This window comes from Esox lucius, chromosome 7 (genome assembly GCF_011004845.1).
Source record: "Esox lucius isolate fEsoLuc1 chromosome 7, fEsoLuc1.pri, whole genome shotgun sequence".
Lineage (NCBI taxonomy): Eukaryota > Metazoa > Chordata > Actinopteri > Esociformes > Esocidae > Esox > Esox lucius.
In genome coordinates this window covers 21,050,353-21,073,770 of record NC_047575.1, presented here as the reverse complement: position 1 = coordinate 21,073,770, position 23,418 = coordinate 21,050,353, and the positions used below count along the sequence as shown (strand labels likewise).

The 23,418-nt window shown below is 41.8% G+C and overlaps 1 protein-coding gene across 5 annotated transcripts in view; it reads right to left on the bottom strand.

Annotated features, from left to right (window-relative positions):
• Window positions 1–23,418, bottom strand: part of mink1 (misshapen-like kinase 1) — a 53,066-nt gene that overhangs the window by 26,581 nt on the left and 3,067 nt on the right. For 3 of the 5 annotated variants that reach the window (XM_029121058.2, XM_029121059.2, XM_029121060.2), the window contains 14 exons: window positions 15,352–15,417; window positions 14,753–14,935; window positions 13,982–14,092; window positions 13,738–13,828; window positions 13,314–13,444; window positions 13,183–13,237; window positions 8,235–8,313; window positions 7,133–7,308; window positions 6,669–6,738; window positions 5,541–5,754; window positions 2,517–2,624; window positions 1,823–1,909; window positions 1,209–1,385; window positions 825–995 (listed from right to left, as the gene is read on the bottom strand). In XM_029121058.2, coding sequence (XP_028976891.1) covers window positions 825–995; window positions 1,209–1,385; window positions 1,823–1,909; window positions 2,517–2,624; window positions 5,541–5,754; window positions 6,669–6,738; window positions 7,133–7,308; window positions 8,235–8,313; window positions 13,183–13,237; window positions 13,314–13,444; window positions 13,738–13,828; window positions 13,982–14,092; window positions 14,753–14,935; window positions 15,352–15,417 — 1,719 coding nt within the window. The remainder of the gene's footprint in view (window positions 1–824; window positions 996–1,208; window positions 1,386–1,822; window positions 1,910–2,516; window positions 2,625–5,540; window positions 5,755–6,668; window positions 6,739–7,132; window positions 7,309–8,234; window positions 8,314–13,182; window positions 13,238–13,313; window positions 13,445–13,737; window positions 13,829–13,981; window positions 14,093–14,752; window positions 14,936–15,351; window positions 15,418–23,418) is intronic. The other 2 variants (XM_029121061.2, XM_034293372.1) reach the window with 1 other exon arrangement.

Genomic DNA, 23,418 nt, shown 5'->3' with positions numbered 1-23,418 from the left:
CATTTCGATAAACAAGATGCTTTATCAATCCAGGTTAATTATTCAAAAATAATGATCATGATCACACTTCATAATCAACACTCATGTTTGAGTAGTCAGATTTTATCAGTCTAAAAACTAATTATTTAAATGCAGAAGTGATCTTGTGATAATTTTTTAACAAGATAGTTGCTGTTCTGCAATCACTGATGGTAACCCAGAGAGTTCTTCAGACAGGCTCAGTTCTAGGCTAGCCAGCCAACGACAACGTGATCAAGTTATGGGAAAGTAGCGTCGCAAAGTAGCAAGCCACAATATCTACAGTAACATCCAATACCTATGGTACCATTCAATATAATTCGATAGCTGTAGTGCAGTAGCTATGGTAATCATTTTTAGGAATTAAGAGAAGTGTTAAGCAGATGAGCACAATCTATTTTTAGAGATTAGTTTGTTGTTTGGGTAGACAGATGGCTCCTGGAAATGCTTCCGCATACATAATTATGGCTTCTGACACGAGCCAATAGCCATCACTATATTTTTGTAAATGCAAATTATCTATGGCAAGACGCATCACTTATTCACATTTCGCCAAAATTGTGTTGGAAATACTGGGTGTGACACACTTCTTTACAGAGATATACAATCTCCTCCTCAACTTAATAGTGGGGGACAAAAATAATTATTAGGAAGGGGTAAAGAGCAGGAGAAGGGAATGATCAAACATCCCTCAAACCTGATGACACACTGTGGACGCCACTGTGATAAACCAGTAATTCACCAAAATGTTTACACTACACAGTAATAAGAGGAAAAGCCCACAAACATCCCTAGATTCCACCCACCTTGCCCTGCCCCCCCTGAGGTTCAACAGGTCGCTGCATAGGCGGAGTCTGAGCAGCCTGGCCTCCTCCGGATTGGCTGACGGAGTCTGAGCGGGATTGGATTGCAGTGTCAGAGACAGTGGTGCAGATTTTCGGGGAGCCCTGCCTGTTGAGCTTACTCCGCTCCTCTACCTGAGACAGAGAAAAGAGGGCCAAGAGACGAGGGAATATGACGGACAGCACGAATCACACGTCATACGAACGTCACAACCTATTGATGTGAGCTTGTAACAGAGTGTGTTACTCCAGACTGGGGACCAGTGATAAAAGGGTCTAGTGTATAGGGTTATTTAAGCCGAGGTCAGAGCTCGTTCCGCTCCTCCGGTCTCCTGGGCAGAGTGGTACCTCTCGGGCCCAGGCAGGCTTGTTGTTGGGTTCCAGGTTCTTGCTGTAGTGGTAGAGGGGTTGGGGCTTCTTGTCCTGCTGCTGCTGCAGGGACACTAGGTAGGCATGTTCCTGCTGCAGCTGTCTCTGCAGGCGCTCCGACTGCCTCTGCTCCTCCAACTGCTTTCGCTTGTACTCCTGCGCGTGCAAACAAACACACACGTGGGCACACACACACGCACACGATAAGGTACACTTATCTCGGACTGAGCAGGGCTAGTACACAGCGCACATACTTTGGCATGCTCGCGCACGCGCCTCCCCCCCCCCGACGCGAAGACAATCCCACATACAAAGATGGGGACATCATGCAGGGTGTACATAAACAGGGGCCTTGTTCTCAGAGCTCTCTAAATGATTCTCCAGTTCTCCCAAACTGTTTCCCTAAAATTGAGGAGTACAAAACAGTAAATGTCAGTGAAAAACATCCAAGTTGAGTCTGTTGCCCCTAGTGGTGAGAGGTGTGAAGTGCCAGTAGGAGGAAGAGGGCAAGGTAAGCAGCGTGGACAGGGGCAGTGGTGAACTAGGGCTGAGGTGAGGTGGTGACTGCATGATATAGGAAGGAAGAGAGTTACCATGAGCAGTGCCTGCTCCTGAAGCAGCTGCTGCTGGAGAATTTCTAACTGCCGCTGTTCCTCCTCTAACTTATGTCTTATGAACTCCTGAAGAGAGAGGTGGAGGAGGGGTGAAGAGGGAAAGGAAAGACAATGGAGAAGAAGAGGATAGATATAAATAGACCACGGTGTGTGTGTGTGTGTGTATTTTGACTAATCTACACTAGTCAGTACACAGCCTTTGGGAATTTTCTGGGCTTTAAAGTACTGCGCCCCCCCCAAAAACTACTGTAGTATTAGCTTTTACATTGACCCTCTGTTAAGCTCTAAACGTATGACCAAATGAATTGCATCACTTATTAGACACTAGATGCTGGTTAGATAGTGTGAAAAAATTAGCAATGGCAGGAGGCAAAAGGTTTCTGGGGAAACGGAAGGCTAGTAGATTACAAAACGCATGTAGGTTGACTGTGATATAATGCAGTCAGTGTGTTACTAAGGTAGAACGGAAACGGAGCAGAAGAGAGGCAGAAACTGAGCTCACCCACAAAAACTCATCTCTGAATAAACACACTAATTTAGATCCCTGCTGCCATGGCAACCAGCTCACGGACATTCCACAGACAAAGTGGCTTACAGTAGACTGCAGAATAGGCTTCACCCACACCCCTTCCCAATTGGCTGGCTGGGATCCTGATCTCTCGTGGTTGGTTACCTGCTCTCTCTCGGCCAGCCTCCTATCCTCCTCCCTCCTTATATCGTCAAGTCTGCGATGGGGTCCCTTTTCTTGCTGTCTCACCATTTCTCGCTCTTTCCTTTGTTGCTGAGAGGGGGAAAAAATGAAAGCGAAAGGGAGAGAAATTATCATGGAGGCCACTTTCACGCAAAAGTTCTTGTAATGTGTATATATGTTTGTCATCTAATCACAGAAACCCCCAACAGGCTCAATAACATGTCAGACTGGGATGTGCAGAACATGCCCCACCAAGCTGTGTGCTGCTTCTGTTCCCACACTGCTCACTCAACCAGGAGGCCAAACAAGCGGCGAGCTTCAGGTCCCTGAACCACCACAAGGAGATCAAAGAGCGTGATGAGACAAGAAATGCCCCGCTAGTCCACACGATTTACCAGGCCAATGCAAGGCCAGCGGTATCCTGCTCAGTCTCCCAATCCTGAGTGCCGGTGGCATAACCCAGGACGTAGTGATGTGACACTGCTGCACTAAGTGGGAGGTCCTGCTTTTGCACGTCTCGGTTACAACGGTTGCCTAAACCAAAATAAAACCACTTGCCTCGCTCCACTGAGAGGATTTAAAGGTAAGAGAAAGAGGAAAAACTGAGAGGATGTTAGCTGCAAACTACACAGTTCTTTCCTTAAGCACGAACTGTCCGCAAAACCCCCTTTCCACATTATTTACTAGGCTACTTTTCAATTTGATAAAAAAAAAAGTCACTTGAGCCCACTTCTGCTAGAATAGACTAGCCATTCAAAAACCAGTATTAAAAATAGCAGCATATAGGGTATTTTCTTTTATATAATAACATAATCCAAAGTACACTATATAGCCAATCGCATGTGGACACCACTACTAATTGAGTTCAGGTGTTTCAGCCACACCCATAAAATCCAGCACATAGCCATAAAATCTCCATAGACAAATATTAGCAGTACAGTGGGTCGTACCTAAATGTTCAGCAACTTTACACGTGGCACGATCATAGGATGCCACCTGTGCCAAAAGAGAGTTTCTACCCTACTAGATCTGCCCCGGTCAATGGTAAGGTCTATAAACATGAATTGGAAGCGTCTAGGAGCAACAACAGCCAAGCCACGAAGTGGTAGACCATGCAAATTCATAGAGTGGGGCCACCGAGTGCTGAAGTGGGATCACTCATTATTTGTTGCATCACTCGCCACAGAGTTCCAAACTGCTCCTGGATGCAACATCAGCATAAGAACTGTGCATATGAATTGCTGGATCGCGCTACACTATCTGGCAATCTGATGGATGAATCTGGGTGTGGCGAATGTCAGGAGAACTCTACCTACAGAAATGCATAGGGCCTATGGTAAAGTTTAGTGGAGGAGGGTCTGTTGCAGTATTTCAGGGTTTGGGCTAGGTCCCTTAGTTCCAGTGAAGGGCCACCTTAATGCTACTGGATACAAAGACATTCTAGACAACTGGGGACTTCAACTTTTTGGCAACAGTTTGGGGAAGACCCTTTACTGTTTGGTGGCTGTTATAGCTGGAAAGGGGGGCCAAACTTAATGTTAATGCTCATGGTTTTAAAATGTGATGTCCAACAAGGTCATATGGCTGTGATGGTCAGGTGTCCACCTACTTCTGGACATATAGTACATTTCAGTAAAGTTTTGACATTACGTGGTGCTTTACGTGGTTAAGTGGTGCTTTCTGTCTAGGAAAACCTATGCTTTAAAATTTCAATTTTAAAATGCTAATTATAAAATAAAGGGTATTTAAGAAAGATGTTCTTTTTAAATGGAGTCCTTCAGAAATAGTTTATTGTTGTCAACACATTCACACTCACTATTGGTGTTTTCCTCATGATTTAAACATTTATTTTTGTCCTCTCTTTTTGCCTTGCCGGTCTCAAAGAAACTCAGATGATGTTCACGGGTCATCGCTGTCATGTGATGGATGAATACATGTGCTAATATGGAATTGAAAATCAAGCTGTTGAAAATCCTGCCGTTTCACCTCCAGGTAAGCTTTCAATAAGTATTAAGCGAGTAAGCGACAGAAAATGTATCCCAGTCTGGCACCACAAGCCTGAGAAAGTATCTAAAAAGCATTTGTTTGCTCGGTTATAGTTATACCATGGCAGGATATGCTATAAAAATGGAAATTCCAAACCAAACATTGTATGGTTAGCTAAAATGACAAGCTAGTTAGCAGTTATCTTTTTAGCTTCAAGGTTACACATAGGAAGCTCTGTCTGTCCAGTGCCACTACCCTATACATGTGGCTATATAGAAAGCATAAAGTTTGCTCAGGTATCATTATACCACAAGCGAGATTGCCAATGTTTTGCAGAAAAAAATCATGCTACCCAATAAGCTAATTTGAGTTTCAGAAATTGTGTTGACATAAAAGTATACAGTTCCCCCTTATATTTGAGCCCAGAAGTTGACTCATTGTTTGTTCTGTTTATTTTTTTGCATTCACTTAGCACCCTTCATGAAACTGAGCAAACACTTCGAGTTCACTGGATTTTATTCTACATGTGTGGTTGGAGAACTCCCAAATTAGGTCAAATGTATAATGATCATTTGTAAAAAAAATACATATAAGAAAACAGTTGGCATAAAATGTTTGCTAGATTAGCAAGCATCATACCCTGCTTTGTTTGTTATCTCCAATCACAGTGACAGTGTAGTGTGTTATGAAATGTATATAAAAGCTTGCCAATGGCCAGGAAACCTGGCTACTGCGAACATTTCAAATACTCTGGGTACCACATAAATAGCTGTATAAAAGGCTTTGGATGATTCATCCTTTGTAAGGTGGGATTAAGTCAGATGAACCATGCTGGTCACAGCTTTTGCTTCTGAAAGGGTAATATCGTGGTGTGACTGAGCCAGCTAAAGAACACTAACATCAGTTGATAAAGCGGTCTGTTTCTTTGTCAGTGTCTGTCCGAGTACCTGCGTCCGTAGGTCAGCTACCGTCTGTCTGAATGTCTGAGTCCGTCTGAGTGTCTGCGTTTGTTTGCATTACCTCCTCCAGACGGCGGCGCTGTTCTTTCTGCTCCTCTATGCGTTTCTGTCGGTCATGCAGGAGCTGTCTCTTGTGTTCCTCTGGGTCTCGGCGTTGGGCAGCCAGCTGGGCCTGTTGTCTTTTCAGGGCCTCTGATCGCTCCTTGTTTTCCTGCTGCAGACGCAGGAAGTCCCGCCTCAATGTTGACTCGCCAGGCACGTTCAGGATGGAGGTACTGGAGAACAGAGGGAAGTAAAAGGATCACAGAGGAGCATTCAGATAGACAGACGTGGTGGTGCTGGAGGAATTGCAGTAGAGACACAAAATATGAATGAATTAATCTCCGAACACTGGATTTATTTCACAGAGGTATTTTAAAGGGTAGTAATGTTGTTGGGGTATTTTAAATGGTAGTAATGCTGTTGGGGGTATTTAATGTGGTATTTTAAAGGGTAGTAATGCTGTTGGGGGTATTTACTGTGGTATTTTAAATGGTAGTAATGTTGTTGGGGGTATTTACTGTGGTATTTTAAATGGTAGTAATGTTGTTGGGGGTATTTACTGTGGTATTTTAAATGGTAGTAATGTTGTTGGGGGTATTTACTGTGGTATTTTAAATGGTAGTAATGTTGTTGGGGTATTTACTGTGGTATTTTAAATGGTAGTAATGTTGTTGGGGGTATTTACTGTGGTATTTTAAATGGTAGTAATGTTGTTGGGGTATTTACTGTGGTATTTCAAATGGTAGTAATGTTGTTGGGGTATTTACTGTGGTATTTTAAATGGTAGTAATGTTGTTGGGGTATTTACTGTGGTATTTTAAATGGTAGTAATGTTGTTGGGGTATTTACTGTGGTATTTTAAATGGTAGTAATGTTGTTGGGGGTATTTACTGTGGTATTTTAAATGGTAGTAATGTTGTTGGGGGTATTTACTGTGGTATTTTAAATGGTAGTAATGTTGTTGGGGGTATTTACTGTGGTATTTTAAATGGTAGTAATGTTGTTGGGGTATTTACTGTGGTATTTTAAATGGTAGTAATGTTGTTGGGGTATTTACTGTGGTATTGTAAATGGTAGTAATGTTGTTGGGGGTATTTACTGTGGTATTTTAAATGGTAGTAATGTTGTTGGGGTAGTATTGTGTTACCTGGACTCCCTGTCTTCCCCACGGTTCTCATCCTCCTCATCACTGCCACTGTACTCATACTCGGTCTCCTCTGAAACAAAAGGTAGCAGTTTAGAAAGAACAGGGATGGAAAAAACACGGAATATTAGTACAGAACATCTGCACTTATGACCATAACACACCCCAGTCCTGAGTCTAAACCAGGGCTGGCCAACCCTGTTCCTGGAGAGCCACAGTCCTGTAGGTTCTCTCTCCAACTCTTATTCAGCACACCTGATTCTAATTAGTAGTTGGATGAAAAGCAGACTCAGGTTAGTCACAGATGAGGCTGAAGAATCTACAGGACCGTGGCTCTCCAGGAACAGGGTTGGCCAGCCCTGGTCCAAATCAACTATCGTGCACAAAGACACGGCTGTAGGCGCACACACAACCTCCGCCCACTACCAACGGCAGACTCAGGCCAGCCCTTCCTTCCTCTGGCTCACCCTTCTCTCCCCTCTTCTTGCGTGTGCGGTCGATGTGGTCTTTGAGCTGGATGCGGACCTGGCGCTCCGTGGGCTGGTCTCGGATGAACGAGTGCTTTAGGAGCTGCTCGTTGGATGGCCGGCTGGTGTATGTCTTCACCAGGCATCCCTCTATGAAGTCTATAAACTTTTTAGACCTGAAAGTGGGGGCGGGGATAATGCAGGTCAGAGTCAGCTGAGGTGGGGGGGGGGGGGGGGGCAACGCATGTCTGTCTCAGATGAGTTGGGGGTGTTGAGTAACAGGCAGTTGGTAGGGAAAGGTGAAACTACTTAAAAAATGTGTAATAAAGGTAGGCTACATCTTTAAACTGCATTTCATTGTACTGTACTTGTTCAACGATAATAAAGTTTAATCTAATCAGCATTTTTAGCCCTCATGCATTTATAAATTATTCCAATTGGACTCTTAATAACTCACTGGTCACCCCTCTGAGCCTGGGTCCTCTCTAGGTTTCTTCCTAAATTTCAGCCTTCTTAGGGAGTTTTTCCTAGCCACTGAAATTCAACACTACTGTTGTTTGCTCCTTGGGGTTTAAGGCCGGGCGTTTCTGTAATAGCACTTTGTGACAACTGCTGTTGTAAAAAGGGCTTCATAAATACATTTGATTGATTGATTTTCATCATGGTGTATTTGAGGGTTAGGGGATGCAGTACAGTTGGTAACAATGACAACAGCATGTCATTTAGGTCAACTGAAAGAAAGCTGTATGAGCATTATATTAAATGTATTTATCAGTCATTCTTGTCGTATTCATTATATAATTGACATGATTACTCAGATGTAATTCTTTGTTGACTCGTGTTTGAGGTCTGACAATTCCTTCGTACATTCCTGTTTTCTGAGAACACAATACAGAACGCCCCAAAAAACTATATTATTCTATACTATATTAGTCTTACAAATATATGAAGTAAATCAAGTACAACTGGTGCTAGACTTCAATAGTCCCATAAATTACAGCAGTACTAGGGTAACTATGGGATCATATCACTGCAGAGAGAGGGAGGGTGTGATTATTTCAGGAAGAAAAACCCAGCAGTAACCAACTCAATAGCAACTCACCACTTCTTGGACTTGAGTTTAGGAGGGGGATTCCTGGGGATGAGGAACAGAGCTCTCATCGGATGCATATCACACAGAGCTGTAGAGAAAGAAAAAGAAGAATGAAGGGGTGATGAGCACTACCTTGTTTTCGCTACATGTAATCCTTGGCCTGAATGCTATTGTTTGATTTGGATCTCATCAGGCCAGACAATCTTTTTCCTCATGCACTCAGACTCATTCAGATGGCATCTCCTAAGTCTTTTACTCAGGAGTGGCTCAATCTAATCATTCTAACATAAAAGCCTGATTGATGGAGTGCTGCAGAGATTGTCATCCTTCTGGCATGTTCTGCACGTTTTAAGGACTAAGGTCTGATTTAGATGTATACAGGTATTTGAAAAATCTCCAGGAGCAGAGAGAAGGTCCCCCAGTTAATATTAGAACCTGTGGGTGAAATGGTTTCCCTGATTTCATGCAGCTTTCATACAAGTGTGGCTTGTTGCAATAAAATATTTTAGAATTTGTCAACCCCGGAGTTACTGTTTAAAATTAACCCAGGTAATGAGCTACAGTGGGGAGAACAAGTATTTGATCAGGTTTTCCTACTTACAAAGCATGTAGAGGTCTGTAATTTTTATCATAGGTACACTTCAACTATGAGTGACGGAATCTAAATAATCCAAAAATCCATAAAATCACATTGTATGATTTTTAAATAATTAATTTGCATTTTATTGCATGACAAGTATTTGATCACCTACCAACCAGTAAGAATTCCAGCTCTCACCAATCTGTTAGTTTTTCCTTAAGAAGCCCTCTTGTTCTCCACTCATTACCTGTATTAACTGCACCTGTTTGAACTCGTTACTTGCATAAAAGACCTGTCCACACACTCAATACAGACTCCAACCTCTCCACAATGGCCAAGACCAGAGAGCTGTGTAAGGACAACAGGGATAAAATTGTAGACCTGCACAAAGCTTGGATGGGCTACAGGACAATAGGCAAGCAGCTTGGTGAGAAGGCAACAACTGTTGGCGCAATTATTAGAAAATGGAAGTAGTTCAAGATGATGGTCAATCTCCCTCGGTCTGGGGCTCCATGCAAGATTTCACCTCGTGGGGCATCAATGATCATGAGGAAGGTGAGGGATCAGCCCTGAAACTACACGGCAGGACCTGGTCAATGACCTGAAGAGAGCTGGGACCACAGTCTCAAAGAAAACCATTAGTAACACACTACGCCATCATGGATTAAAATCCTGCAGCACACGCAAGGTCCCCCTGCTCAAGCCAGCGCATGTCCAGGCCCGTCTGAAGTTTGCCAATGACTGTCTGGATGATCCAGAGGAGGAATGGGAGGTGGTCGTGTGGTCTGATGAGACAAAAAGAGCTTTTTGGTCTGAACTCCACTCGCCGTGTTTGGAGGAAGAAGAAGGATGAGTACAACCCCAAGAACAACATCCCAACCGTGAAGCATGGAGGTGGAAACATCATTCTTTGGGGATGCTTTTCTGCAAAGGGGACAGGACGACTGCACTGTATTGAGGGGAGGATGTATCGCGAGATCTTGGCCAACAACCTCCTTCCCTCAGTAAGAGCATTGAAGATGGGTCGTGGCTGGGTCTGCCAGCATAACAACGACCCAAAACACACAACCAGGGCAACTAAGGAGTGGCTCCGTAAGAAGCATCTCAAGGTCCTGGAGTGGCCTAGCCAGTCTCCAGACCTGAACCCAATTAAAAATCTTCGGAGGGAGCCGAAAGTCCGTATTGCCCAGCGACAGCCCCGAAACCTGAAGGATCTGGAGAAGGTCTGTATGGAGGTGTGGGCCAAAATCCCTGCTGCAGTGTGTGCAAACCTGGTCAAGAACTACAGGAAATGTATGATCTCTGTAATTGCAAACAAAGGTTTCTTTACCAAATATTAAGTTCTGCTTTGCTGATGTATCAAATACTTATGTCATGCATAAATGCAAATGAATTACTTAAACATCATTCAATGTGATTTTCTGGATTTTTGTTTTAGATTCCGTCACTCACAGTTGAAAAGTACCTATGATACAGACTTCTACATGCTTTGTAAGTGGGAAAACCTGAAAAAATCGGCAGTGTATCAAATACTTGTTCTCCCCACTGTATATATTTTTTATGGTATTAAAATGATTGCCACCCCCAAGGATTTTCATGAGATTAAACAAAACAAATGGGCATTCATACTTAGAAGTCTAAAGAACTGTTTTATGTATTCCCACTGCTTCCTAAATATACCAGATACCACTATGAGGGCCATAATAAAAAAGGTCAAAACAAGTGGAGCATTGTATTTGTCCTGGTAGCAGACACAAATGCATCTTACCCAAGTACAATGAGGAAAAAGAGGCAAAGAAGAATCTTGGCCACAGATCTTGGTTATATCTTAGGGACAGCAGTATAATGGATACCTATTAATGAAATGCACTTGCATAACATAACTGCATCAAAGGGAGCCAAGATAAAATAAGTAAAATAATAAGCAGATTTAAAAAGAAAAAAAGTGAGATGTCAGAACATACACAGAGCTGGGGAAAAATACACCCCCACAAGTCACGCCTAGGGTGGGAGGCGGTTAGCCACTACGATAAATCATGAAATCAGCAAGCTGGGACCTACAATTAAGTACACTCAGCTCCAGACAGCTGGCATGGCATCAGCAAGACAGAGACATTCAAAGTTCACAGTTCTCACCCGAACACAGAAAACAAAGCCAGCTTGTCATCAATAGTGGAGGAGGAGCAAAAACACCAAGTAATAGCATTGTTCATGGAGGGGAAAGCATCACAAAGACATGAGTTGAGGCAGATACAGTAACAGTGCCACAATCATAATTGGTGGCAAGTATGGCGATTGTCCAGTCAACTGCGACCAAAAAGCACTAATATAATGACTATCCCAAAAGAGACACCAAGTCGAAAGGGTCACCAAACCTAATAAGAAAACCTGCCATCAGCCAGTAATCATGTCAAGTCTGAAAATATTATGCATCAGTCAGGAATAGGTTGTAGGCTTCATACACAACCTCATATCAGTTGATAGTAAATAGTAGGCAAAATACCATGGATCTGAAGAGAAAGATAAAGGACTTGACTTCATTAAGTGCCAGAAATAACAAAGTGGACATTTAACTGCAAGTCCCACAGAGAGCAATATATTGCAAAAATGCAAAACCAATCCCATCTGATGGAAGGGCAGTGTCACCCGCAGCCATTACATTCCATATATTCTGTGCCTGACAGAGTACAGAGATGAGCCCCTGCAGACCATCAGATATTACAGCGTCCTGGCGGTTGTAGAATCTGGTAATAATCTGACGAACCACCGCAAGCTCTTCGGCTACTTAAGGAAATACATAAAAAGAAAAAAAAGAAAACATCAGGGGACCTACAGAAAACGTCAGGGGACCACTGGAAAATGCAAGGAACTGGAGTACCAGTTCCTTTGTTTGTCATTAATTAACAGAACATTCATTTAAGCAGAATTTAAAATACATCCTAAATAAATCAAATTTGTTTTGAGGCAAAAAGCAGTGGGCCAAATCCAAACCCATGCTGAAGCACTGTGTGTGTACTCTAGGCAGCAGTTAATACTGCTAGACCAACCCAGGCCACAGAATTAAAATGCTTTATGAGAGACTGACTCAGAATAAGAGGTCACAGTCTTAAAATGAAAAGATGGACATCCCTAATAAACATGTAATAGATCACCTCCGTCTTCTGCAAGGAATGCTTGCACTGTGGTCTTCCTAATCCTGATCTTTCTGTTGCATCACACTGCAACACTGTTATTCGATCTTCCCAGCACAGCCGGTCTTACCTGTTTGGTTAGTTTTGAACTCCACAATAAAACTCCCTGTTAGGTAATTCTACACTTATGTGACTAATAATTCCCTGAATAATAACAAAGTTTAGTATGTCACTCCTTACTCATGATATGTAGAAATTTTGCACAGATGTATTTTTATTCCTTATTCTTAGTATGTTTCAGGCTGTGTATGTGTTTTTATATGAACATTTTCCAGTTTTTTTTACATCTTAATCTTGTCCCCAGGCTACTGCACACAGCGTGGTATAACGAACATTTGAAAATGCCCTTAGCAGGAGTGACCATATCACATGGTTAGTGTCAGTACATTTCTTTCTTTTCATACTGGCTAATGAACACAAAGTTTGCCACACTGTTCCACCAAACCTGCTCATGAAGGCGGAAGTGTCTGAGGAAAAATATTTTTGCTATTTAGTCAACACAACAGAAAGTATGTCGTTTTCATCAAATGAGGGCAATCGTCAGGGTGGTTTGGTCAGGTGATTAAAAACAGAAATGGCAAGCTAACAATCAGGCATTTTCATCCCACAGTAGCAACTGCATCACCAGTAGAAATGTAAAGTGTTAGTGGAAAAGTGAGTAAGTGCATGTTGCATAATTCATGACAGAACCACATGGATAACAGGCCTCGCAACAACAGCCCTTGACCGTTGGCCTGCCTGTATGGCCTGTCATACATACTGGGTGGTTACAGCAACATGAGCTTCTAGCGGCAGAAAGAGAAGGAGACATCCTCCAGGAAGGCATCCCCCTTCAAAGCCAGCTATGTTGGGAGATGAGTGCCGTATGCGGTTCCGTTGGCTTGTGTTGTGTTCTGCGGTTTGGGGTCTAGCACCACAGATCAATAGCACCATCACCTCATACCCTACACGAGCAGCACAGTGGAGAATGGGCTCACTCAAACACAGAGCTATATTTCTGAGCTAGCGTCGAGAGTAGTTTCATAATGTGGGAAGAACATTATTCAATCTCTCCACTGCAGGATTTTGTTACGCACAATGTGCTCTTTTAAGTGAAAAAGCTTTTTGTTCGCCTGTGTGTAGATTGATTGGGTAATAAAAGTGGTAGATGTGCGTGCGTGCGTGGGCGGGCGTATACTGTACTTACGAGGAGCTCCCTCCGCCATCTCTATGGCTGTGATCCCCAGGGACCAGATATCACTCTGTGGAAAAACAGGTGAGACTTAGTACCCAGTGACACAGGCAGACAACCTGGTTTCGGATAGAAAAGGTCCTCACCCTGTAGTCATAGGTGGAGTCTGGGTTCTCGTCGCAGGCAATCACTTCCGGGGCCATCCAGTAAGGGGTGCCAATGAAGGTGTTCCTGCGCCCCACAGTCCTGTCCAGCTGAGCACTCACCCCGAAGTCCACTGCACACAACGATCAGGGCAGTAAAAAGTCTGTATTACTGGCAGAATAGCCGCAGTGACTCTTTTTTTGACAACTGTTTCAAGTTATGATTTAGTTACCTTAAGCCAGAGATATAGCCACAAAACAAAATGTGTATTCAATTGAGAACATTTGGGCTGAGGAAAGCAGCTCTAAACACAATCACTGGAGGATAACATACAGGCATAAAGGGCAGCTTTACACATTCATTAACACAAGCTCAGACAAACCCATGTAATCAAAACACAAGCAACACATTGTAGCATGAACTTACCAAGTTTTACCTCTGCGTTTTCTGTCAGCAGTACATTCTGGCCCTTGATATCTCTGTGGATGACCTTGTGTTGATGGAGGTGCGAGAGGCCCTGAATATGAAGAAGAGGTCAGCGTTCAGGAAGGTGTTTGAGGCCCTCTCGATGTCTGTAATCCTACTTTCCCACTGCAAATATATCCACTGGTGCTTGTTCTTAAGACTGTAGTGAAATGGTTCCACAGTTGCGTGCAGTGTGGTTTCTCACCCTGAGGATCTCTCTGCAGATGTATGCGATCCAGTCCTCCTTCAGAGAGTTGCCCTTGGTGTTCTTCACCAGGTCCGTCACGGAACCTGCTCCACAGAACTCCATCACAAGCTACACACGGACATGGAAGGGCTCAGCCAACAGAAATACAAACATACTAAAACATTCAGAACTAGGGAATGTTATGACATATCCCAGTAAATATATAACCACGGGTGACGAAAGAATTAAAGAAAAAATACATTTGAGTAAATGAGGGATACAAGTCACACTGAATAACCTGTATATTTAAAACTGGTGCTTCAACAGGGGCGGTGAAATAACTTTCCACCCTGCAAAAGGGCCACACCAAGTGGCCCAATTGCCCATTATTTTGTTCACCATGGCTTGGCTTGAAATATATAAAACACTTTAAAGGATGATTTTAAGGCCAGTAGTAGAAGCTTAAGTCAGTGGGTCCCAATTCTGGTCCTTGTGGAACCCCAAAAGCACACATTTGTGGTAGCCCAAATCAAAGGACACAATTCAACTCTATAAAGACCCGATGATTAGTTTACTGAACCTCGTATCTCTCCATAAAAGTTTCAGGCACTTGTAAAACCTGTGCCACTTCAGATTGAACATGGTCTGGTGGGTAAAACCCTTCATGTTAGTGTGTCCTTTATTTTGGCAGTTGTCTAGCAGTAATAGTAATCTTAATTGTGTCATTCATGGATATAAGAGAAATGCTTTCCCTCAGGAAATACCACAAGACAGGGCCATCAGACTAACCCAGAGCTGGTCATCATGTCCTGGGGGGCTCTTCTTGACAAAGGCTCCGTAGTAGGTGGCAATATTGCGGTGGTGGCTGTACTTCTTTAGCATGTTGATCTCAGCCTTGATCTCTTCCTCTTCTTCCTCAGTCACATCCATCACCTTGATGGCAGCCAGCTGGCCAGTCTTAACATGACGCCCCTGATTAAAGGATACACAGATAGAATTATCTTAACTGGTCCATTGAAATGAGAAATTGACAGGAACAAATTCAATCTAGAAAACCTTTCCTAATTCTATGGAAAAAAGAGCTACAGGAACTCTACACTTGTTTAATCGGTTTTAGAAGTGTTTATCTTGTATGCTCTTCCACATTCTCTTCTGTGAAGCTTTTGAATTTTCTCTCATCTCATTTACACTACCCATCTCCTCAGTTTGATAGCCTCCATGAAGTCCAGCACAGCTGCCTTAATCTGGTTTAATCTCAGACTCACTACCACAGCAAGTGTTTAATAAGAACAGAGAGACAATAAGACTGACCTTCAACTGACCCCTCATGTCTCCCTCACCTTTTATGCTGAGTCACTGACCCAAAACCCCTCTATGCTTTAACTTACCTTGTACACCTGTCCATAGGTCCCATTGCCCACCACCTCCACCAGCTCAAAGATCCCTGCTGGGTCCTGAAAGATAGACACATTAATTATCAATGTCTTACAGAGTGAAGCCACAGAAGACACCACCAGGCCAGATGGGCTGGTAAATGAGAGGCAGAAACAAATATGGTGTATTTGAACAGACTGTCATTTCAGTGTAACCACATAAGCTTGGGGGCTTGAGATATACAGTACCAGTCAAAAGTTAGGACACAACTACTCATTTAAGGGTATTTCTTTAGTTTAACTATGTTCCACATTGTAGAATAATAGCAAATACATAAAAACTATGAAATAACACATGAAATCACGTAGTAACCAAATAAAGTGTTGTGAGTGAGACATTTCTCCTCACCATATAAATACCACAGATGACATCTATAATTGCTAGTCTTACTTCAAGAGAATCACCATTTATTCCACAGGAGAAAGAAAAAAACATGTGATTCAATATTGCCCGTGTAGGATCTGTGGGTGATATAGCTGCTTCTGCATTGGCTTGGGAGAATACAGCGTGACCATCCTGCTTTCATCTGGCTTCAATAATGGTTCCATATCCTGACATTGTTCAAGTGTTTATGTTTAACAGAGAAAAGGCATACAAGGAGAGATGTGTTCAAGAGAATGAGGAAAGTAGAGATTAGAGCATAAGGGCTAGGGGGTTTAAAAGAACAATATGGAATAAACCAAAGCCTAATGGGAATTTGTCCAATTAGTGTAAAAGGAGCATTAAGAGCAGCAGAAGCAGGATCAACAGAATGGAGTACAAGTTCAGAACATAGTGGATATAATGGGATGACAGGGACTAGGGGGAGAGAGAACGACGGCACTGAGGAGGCTAATGCAATTATCCAGAGGTAGCAGAAAGAGATGGCAGCATCGCCCACATTCAATCCAGAGTGTGGGAAGTGAAGGAAGAAATTAAGGGGAGCTAAGGAGTATGCAGGATGGAAGCAGCAACAAACTCTACTCTGATAACAGAGAGGGAACACAATAGGAAAACACCATGGATAAACTGCTAACTAACTACATTCAACAGACCATGGACTCGCTCTCCATCTTACTCGGTCTGCCCCCCCCCCCCCCCCGATCTCTCTCACATGCCTGACTGCCTGCTAGATGGGCTAGCCTGTAGCTACAGCCTACTTGACAAATGTTCACAATATTGACAACAAAAATGCTGACACTATCTTAAATACATAACCCATATTTTCTTTACTTCTCTCTAGCGCTCATTAGTTGCTACCAGACACTTGGCTTAAGTGCTTTGTGATGAGGTTGTTGAGAGCCCACTGGCTATGAAACGGCCTAAGAGCATGTCACACGTGAACACAATCACTGCTTGTGATTAAGCTGACCAAAACGTTTTTCAAAATGCAAAAGTCAATGATGTTAATTCACGGATGATATCTCTGAAGTCAGGATTACCTACGCCCACCTGCATGCAGTGCTTGTGTCAGGATTGGACAGAAATAACCATTTTTGCACAGTGCAATATCACTTTAGGGCAGTGCTTTTGGCAAATGCGTAGGCCTCCTACTTAACCACTATTCAAATATTGCAGGACATTTCCCCAGAGTACTTAATCACTTGAAGTTGAAGGCAGCGTGATTTTCCACAGACAGAGTATAAAATGAAACCATGAAATCACAAAGCCTATTATGCTTATGGCAAAGATATGTCTGTAGCAGATTGCTAATCTGTACTCATAAATATAACGTAATGCTAATCTAATCCGGTAACTAACCTGGATACATGCACATACGTTTGCATGCCAATGCTGATGATTGGATAAGCTCTGCAACTTTTTGGTTCTCAACAATCACATAGAAGACATATTCGCCTTAATTCTGTATCACATTTGACCTCTTAAAAACAGAATTGCGCCTCCACTATGAAACCACGGGCTTCCGGTTTGACTGACAGACCAGTTACCTTTGCAATGACTAAGCCAACTGAAACAGGTGCAATAAAGACAATTAAATATGAAAAAACATCGCCTCTTTAAGAATGTTAGTCGACAGAACCTAAGGACCAAACAATTGACCAGTATTACTTCATGGGATCACTTAATTCTTTCTGCGTAAAAATAAATAAAATTAAACAGTAACTATTGGAAAACATCTATGTTTGATTTGAAACCAGAACTTGATTTTACCAGTTCAGTGCATAAGGGATATGTACATAAGGGACTTTACGCCCACAGAACTGCGGTTCACAGTTTGTTTGGTTATCGTGCTATTCTCTGCAAACTCGAAAGACAGTAGTGTGAAAATCCCAGGTCAGCTGTTTGAGAAGCTGGAACCACCATGTCTGGCACAAACAATCATACCACGGCCAAATTTACTTACATCAAGGATCTTTCTCATTCTAATGTTTTGTTTGAACAACAACTAAACTTTTTGATGATGTATGCATGCTTTATATATGCAGTTTTGGCCACATGATTTGCTGTTTGGCTATTTGCGTTAGCAAGCAGATATACCTAAAAAGGTGTCCAGTGAGTGTGGGTCTCAACAGGAAAACAAGGAAAATCATGCCAAGTGAAGACATTTGTCCACTCCTCACTCTAACAAGAAGCTTTAAACAACAAACATTATCTTAGGGTTAAGGTTAGTTTTAAAAACAGGGTTAGAATTGATCTTAGATAGGCATAAGGTGTAGGAGTTAGGGTTATGTTAAGATGAGGAATAAAGGGTAGGTTACAGTGTTTAAGGATAGGAGTTAAAAATAGTAAAATAGTTAGGTTTATGAGCCATGACCCTGTTGCCGGTTCACCACTTTCCTTCCTTGGACCACTTTTGATAGTACTGACCACTGCAGACCGGGAACACCCCACAAGGGCTGCAGTTTTGGAGACGCTCTGACCCAGTTGTCTAGCCATCAAAATATGGCCCCCTTACAAAGTCGCTCAGATCCTTATGCTTGCCCATTTTTCCTGCTTCTAACACTTCAACTTTGAGGACAGAATGTTCACTGGCTGCCTAATATATCCCACCCACTGATAGGTGCCATGATAACAAGATTATCAGTGTTATTCACAGTGGTCAAAATGTTATGGCTAATCTGTGTACATACACACTCGGTGCAGTAAGTATTTGGACAGTGACACAATATTTCTTGTTTTGGTTATGTATTCCAGCACACTGGATTTGAAATAAAACACTGACGGCTCAAATGGCATTGTACCTTTTATATTGACGGGCATTGTACCAAAAGCACAAATCATAAGGTAAAAGAACCGTGTCAAAAGCCTTATTAGTGATGTTCAGTTGGTGAGCAGTTTGCAGATTTGCAAACTTGTAATTAGTTTGGTAGCAGTAAAAAAAGATTTGCATACCTGCACATTTTATACAAATGTGTAATAAATTTTGTAGCAGAAAAAGGTTTTGCATACTTGTAACTGACTTGATATTTGGAATCATGCAACTCGTTAATTACAATTGCCAATATAAAATAATAGTTTTGCCACTAAAATTTCACTAGGCCTGTGTCAAAACGATTTGTACTTTAAATCAATCTGCAGTGGTACATTTTCAGTGTTTGCAAGTGGAGATACCCATTAAGATTGACTGGCACAGCATAGCCTTTTCTGACCAATTAACTGCGGGCATGCTGAGCACGTCATGTTTTCACAACCAATGAAAACAACACATTCTCAGGAGTGATGAATCCTGTTTCACTATATGGCAGTCCAGTGGACAAATCTGTGTTTAGTGGTTGCCAGCAGAACGCTACATGCACAAATGCAAAAGTGTAAAGTTTAGTGGAGGAAGAATTATGGACTGCGACTGTTTTGAGTGCAGGGACATTCTAGACAATTCTGTGATTCCAACTTTGTGGCAACAGTTTTGGAAAAGCCCTTCCCGTTTCAACATGACAATGCCCCATAAAAAGCGAGGTCCATAAAAAAATGATTTGTTTTGATTGGTGTGGAAGAACTTGCCTGGCCTGCAGAGCCCTGACCTCAAACCCAGCAAACACATTTGGGATAGATTGGAACGCTGACTGAGAGCCAGGCCTAATCACCCTACATAAGCGCCCAACCTCACTAATGTTTTTGTGGCTGAATAGAAGCAAATCCCGGCGGCAATGTTCCCACAGCTAGTGGAAAGCCTAGAAATGTAGAGGCTATTACAGCAGCAAAGCAGGGACCAACTCCACATTGACACCCATGATTTTGGAAGGAAATGTCAAACAAGCAGGTGGCCACAGTGTAAATGGGATCTCATTTTTTACAAAAGCTGTATTGGAGTCATTTTTCCCAAAAGCTGAAATGAAAGCAGGAACTTACTCCAAAACACTACCATACTAAGACTTGTGGTGTTGTTTTTCTCAAATAACTTGTCATAGTTGTATTCCTCTAAATAATGTTTTCCTTTTCACAGTTTACCAGCCAGTTTTGTGCACAATGGTATCAATGTGTTTTTTTTAGTTTTGACATAACTTTATTGACCACCTGGAACAACCACTTAGCATTCTCTAACTACCGATGACATTATTGCAGAAAAACCGAGCCTGTGGTGGGGGGTACAGAAAACAGTTTGAAGTCAGCAAATTCCGCTAGCTGTTTCATCAGTCTGTTCAAAAATCAATGCTAGCGCGACACATTACTGGAGCGTTTTTTGAGTTAGTTTCCATTTGCAAAGCAGCTTTTGTTGCTTGGGACGCAGTTTCAATGAATGAATTTGAACAATGCTAATAATAACAATTCCAGGCTGGGACAGAGGTCAATAATGGCTTGTCTTGAAAATATGACTCCATGGGCCTTCAACAACAACTCTGGGTAAGTTTTATTTCACCCAAGAATGAATCACCTTAAAGAAATAAATCAACCTAGATTCAGAATTACAGGATATACGGCTTACCTTGAGTTGTTCACAAAAAGCCATTATTCAACTTTGTCCCAGCCTAGAATAAGCATTATTAGTCTGTCCAAATTCTGGATTTGAAACTGTGTCCCGATCAACAGAAGCTGCATTGCAAGCGGAAAACTACTCCAAAACACTTCCAACTAAGACTAGGGGTGTGGATTTTCTCAAAGAATCTGACAAGGTTGTATTGCTCAGAACATTTTCGAACTAATAATTCCTATGTTTACCAGGTCAGATTTGTTCATAATGATATCAATCAGCGTACATTTTATTGACCACCCGGAACAACAACTTTTGTTTACCGGGGTGCACAGTTTCAATTAATGGATTTGGACTAAAATAATAATGCTAATTCCAGGCTGGGACAGATGTGAATAATTGCTTTTTTGTGAAAAATGACTACATGGGCCTTTAACAACATCTCAGGGTTCTAGGTCGAACAATCACTAACTGCTTTGCATGTACCTACATGAACACTGCACTCTACATGAAAACAATGCTAAAAACTATCCCTAGGCAAGACAGTAACATGCTGAATTTGCACCAGAATGTATATTAGAAAATTAATCAGGCTATGGTGTGTAACAGGCTTTTAAAAGTGTTGTTTTTATCAACTATTACAAATGCTGTCTTTGGGGTAAACTTCGAAGTGAAATGAGGGAGGGAATCTTACTTCATTGGTCATCAACTCATTATTCATTCTGAAGAATTTGCTCCCACAGAAATTAACCTGGCTAAAACGGGAACCACTTCCACATTTCCAGACATCCAGAATGCAACTCAGAGATGAAATTTTGCGATGTGGGCACTCACAAATGCAAGGCTTGAAAAATGAAAGCCTCCGCTAGGCACACGTGTTGTTTATTCTACTATACCACTGTAACTTTTCAAAGTCAAAGTCTTTATTGTCAAATGCATAAAATAACAGTGTCATTCGGAGCAGTGAAATTCTTATGACATGGCACAAGACACGCATGCAGTACGCATTAAGTAAAAATGTATTGAAAAAAGTATTGAGTCGTCTACCAAGAGAGAAATCATAGTCATGTGCTATTGCTAGCCTAGGTTATACTTGTAGGCTATGTGAATAATATGTGGATGTGTGTGTAGAAGGCTGTATGTGTAGAAAGCAGAGTGGGAGTTATATAGGACAGCAATCAAACAATAAGCTTAAAGTGAATCATTCCTCTCAGAGCTCTCTCCCATCCACCCCTCAGTATGGGGAATTAAATAGAATTGCATGGAGAGGTCTGGCCTGCAACTCGGTGTACTAAAATCGCTAGAGATACTGGAAAAAATTAAATTTGCCTTTATCAAACCATACTCTACTCTGCTACATGTTACAGTTTTTGTTTGACGATACGGACACCGGATAATGCTATAAAAATTATCAACCAACGTTTTATTTGTGAACAGTATACATGTCACAGAGAAAGTGCAATAGAACAAACTATCAATGAGTTTAAAAAAAAACCTATCACATTTTTTTTCAGAATGTTTTCTACATCCGTTTGACACAGGCTACAATGAAGTCTTGTGGTTAGTGAACATTTGATGATTGGAAGAGACAACTATAAAAAAGAAAATACATAAATCAGGTGCAACTGAGGAACACACTGGCATCAGAACATATTCAAACCCATTCACTTTCACCATACTATAATAGATTTTTAAATAGTTACCCGTAATTACAAGAATTATAAAAATATGCCATTTAGGGATATGACAAATTCTAAATGTGCTTAATGTTTAAACAGGCACTTAAAAAATTAAGTAGCCACAGCACCGTAGTTACTAAAATGTTGCCTTCTGACTTTAGAGCGTAATGCATTAGATATTTATTTTTTCATCATTCTGACATAATAGGTTGTTACTGCACTATAAAAAAAATAATGGAATTTGTTATTTATTTTTCTTAACATTAAAGATGTCACAGAAATGTACGGTTTAAACGCTCACACACCTAGGGCCAGTTTATTGACAATAAAACATGGAACTCTCTCATGTAGCCTACATGAAGAATACTGACCCTTTGGTATGACAATACAAATTGAGCTCAGATGCATCAGGTGTCCTTTGATCATCAAGATCAAGATCTCTAGAACCTGGAGTTCACCTGTGGCAGATTTAATTGATTGGACATGATTTAGGAAAGAACACACAGGTCTATGTAGAGATCAGACTTCACAGTGCATGTCTGAGCAAAACCAATGCCATGAAGTTCTGGGAACGCCCAGTAAATCTCAGATAGAATTGTGTCAAAGCACAGATCTGGGAAAGGTTATTAAAAACATTGCTAAGCATTGAAAGTTCCCAAGAGAACAGTGAGCTCCATTATTGTAAAATCAACAAAGTTTGGAACCCCCACGACTCTTCAAAGGGCAGGCCGTCAGGCCAAACTATAGGCACATCTCAAAAAAATAATGTTTTTATGTCATTCAAATCAAATCATATTCTAGATTAATTTCACAAAGGGAAACATTTCAAGCCATTTGTGTTTCAATCTTGATGATTACGGCTTACAGCTCATGGAAATCAAAAATCCAGCATCACAAAATATTACAGTAAAACATTTATAATACAGCAATGTCGACCAGAGAAGAGCTCTAATCAGCTAATTAACTCAAACGACTTTAAAAGGTTTCCTAAGTATGTTCATTTACGCACTCAAAACTTGGTCGGGGCCCCTTTTACAAGAGTTACTGCATTAATGCAGCATGGCACGGATACAATCAGCCTGTGGCACTGCTGAGGTGTTATGGAAGCCCAGGTTGCTTTGATAGTGGCCCTTAGCTCGTATGTCATTTTCCTCTCGACAATACCCCATAGATTCTCTAAGGGGTTCATGCCAGGCGAGTTGGCTGGCCAATCAAGCACAGTAATTTCATGGGCAGCAAACTAGTTACCAGTTTTGGCACGGTGGGCAGGTGCCAAGTCCTGCTGGAGAAGGAAATCAGCATCACCATAAAGCTTGTCAGCAGATGGAAGTATGAAGTGCGGTAAAATCTCCTGGTAGATGGCTGCATTTACTCTGGACTTGGTGGACCAACACCAGCAGATGACATGGTACCCAAAATCATCACTGACTGTGGGAACTTCACACTGGACTTCAAGCAACTTGGATTCTGTGCCTCTCCACTTTTCCTCCAGACTA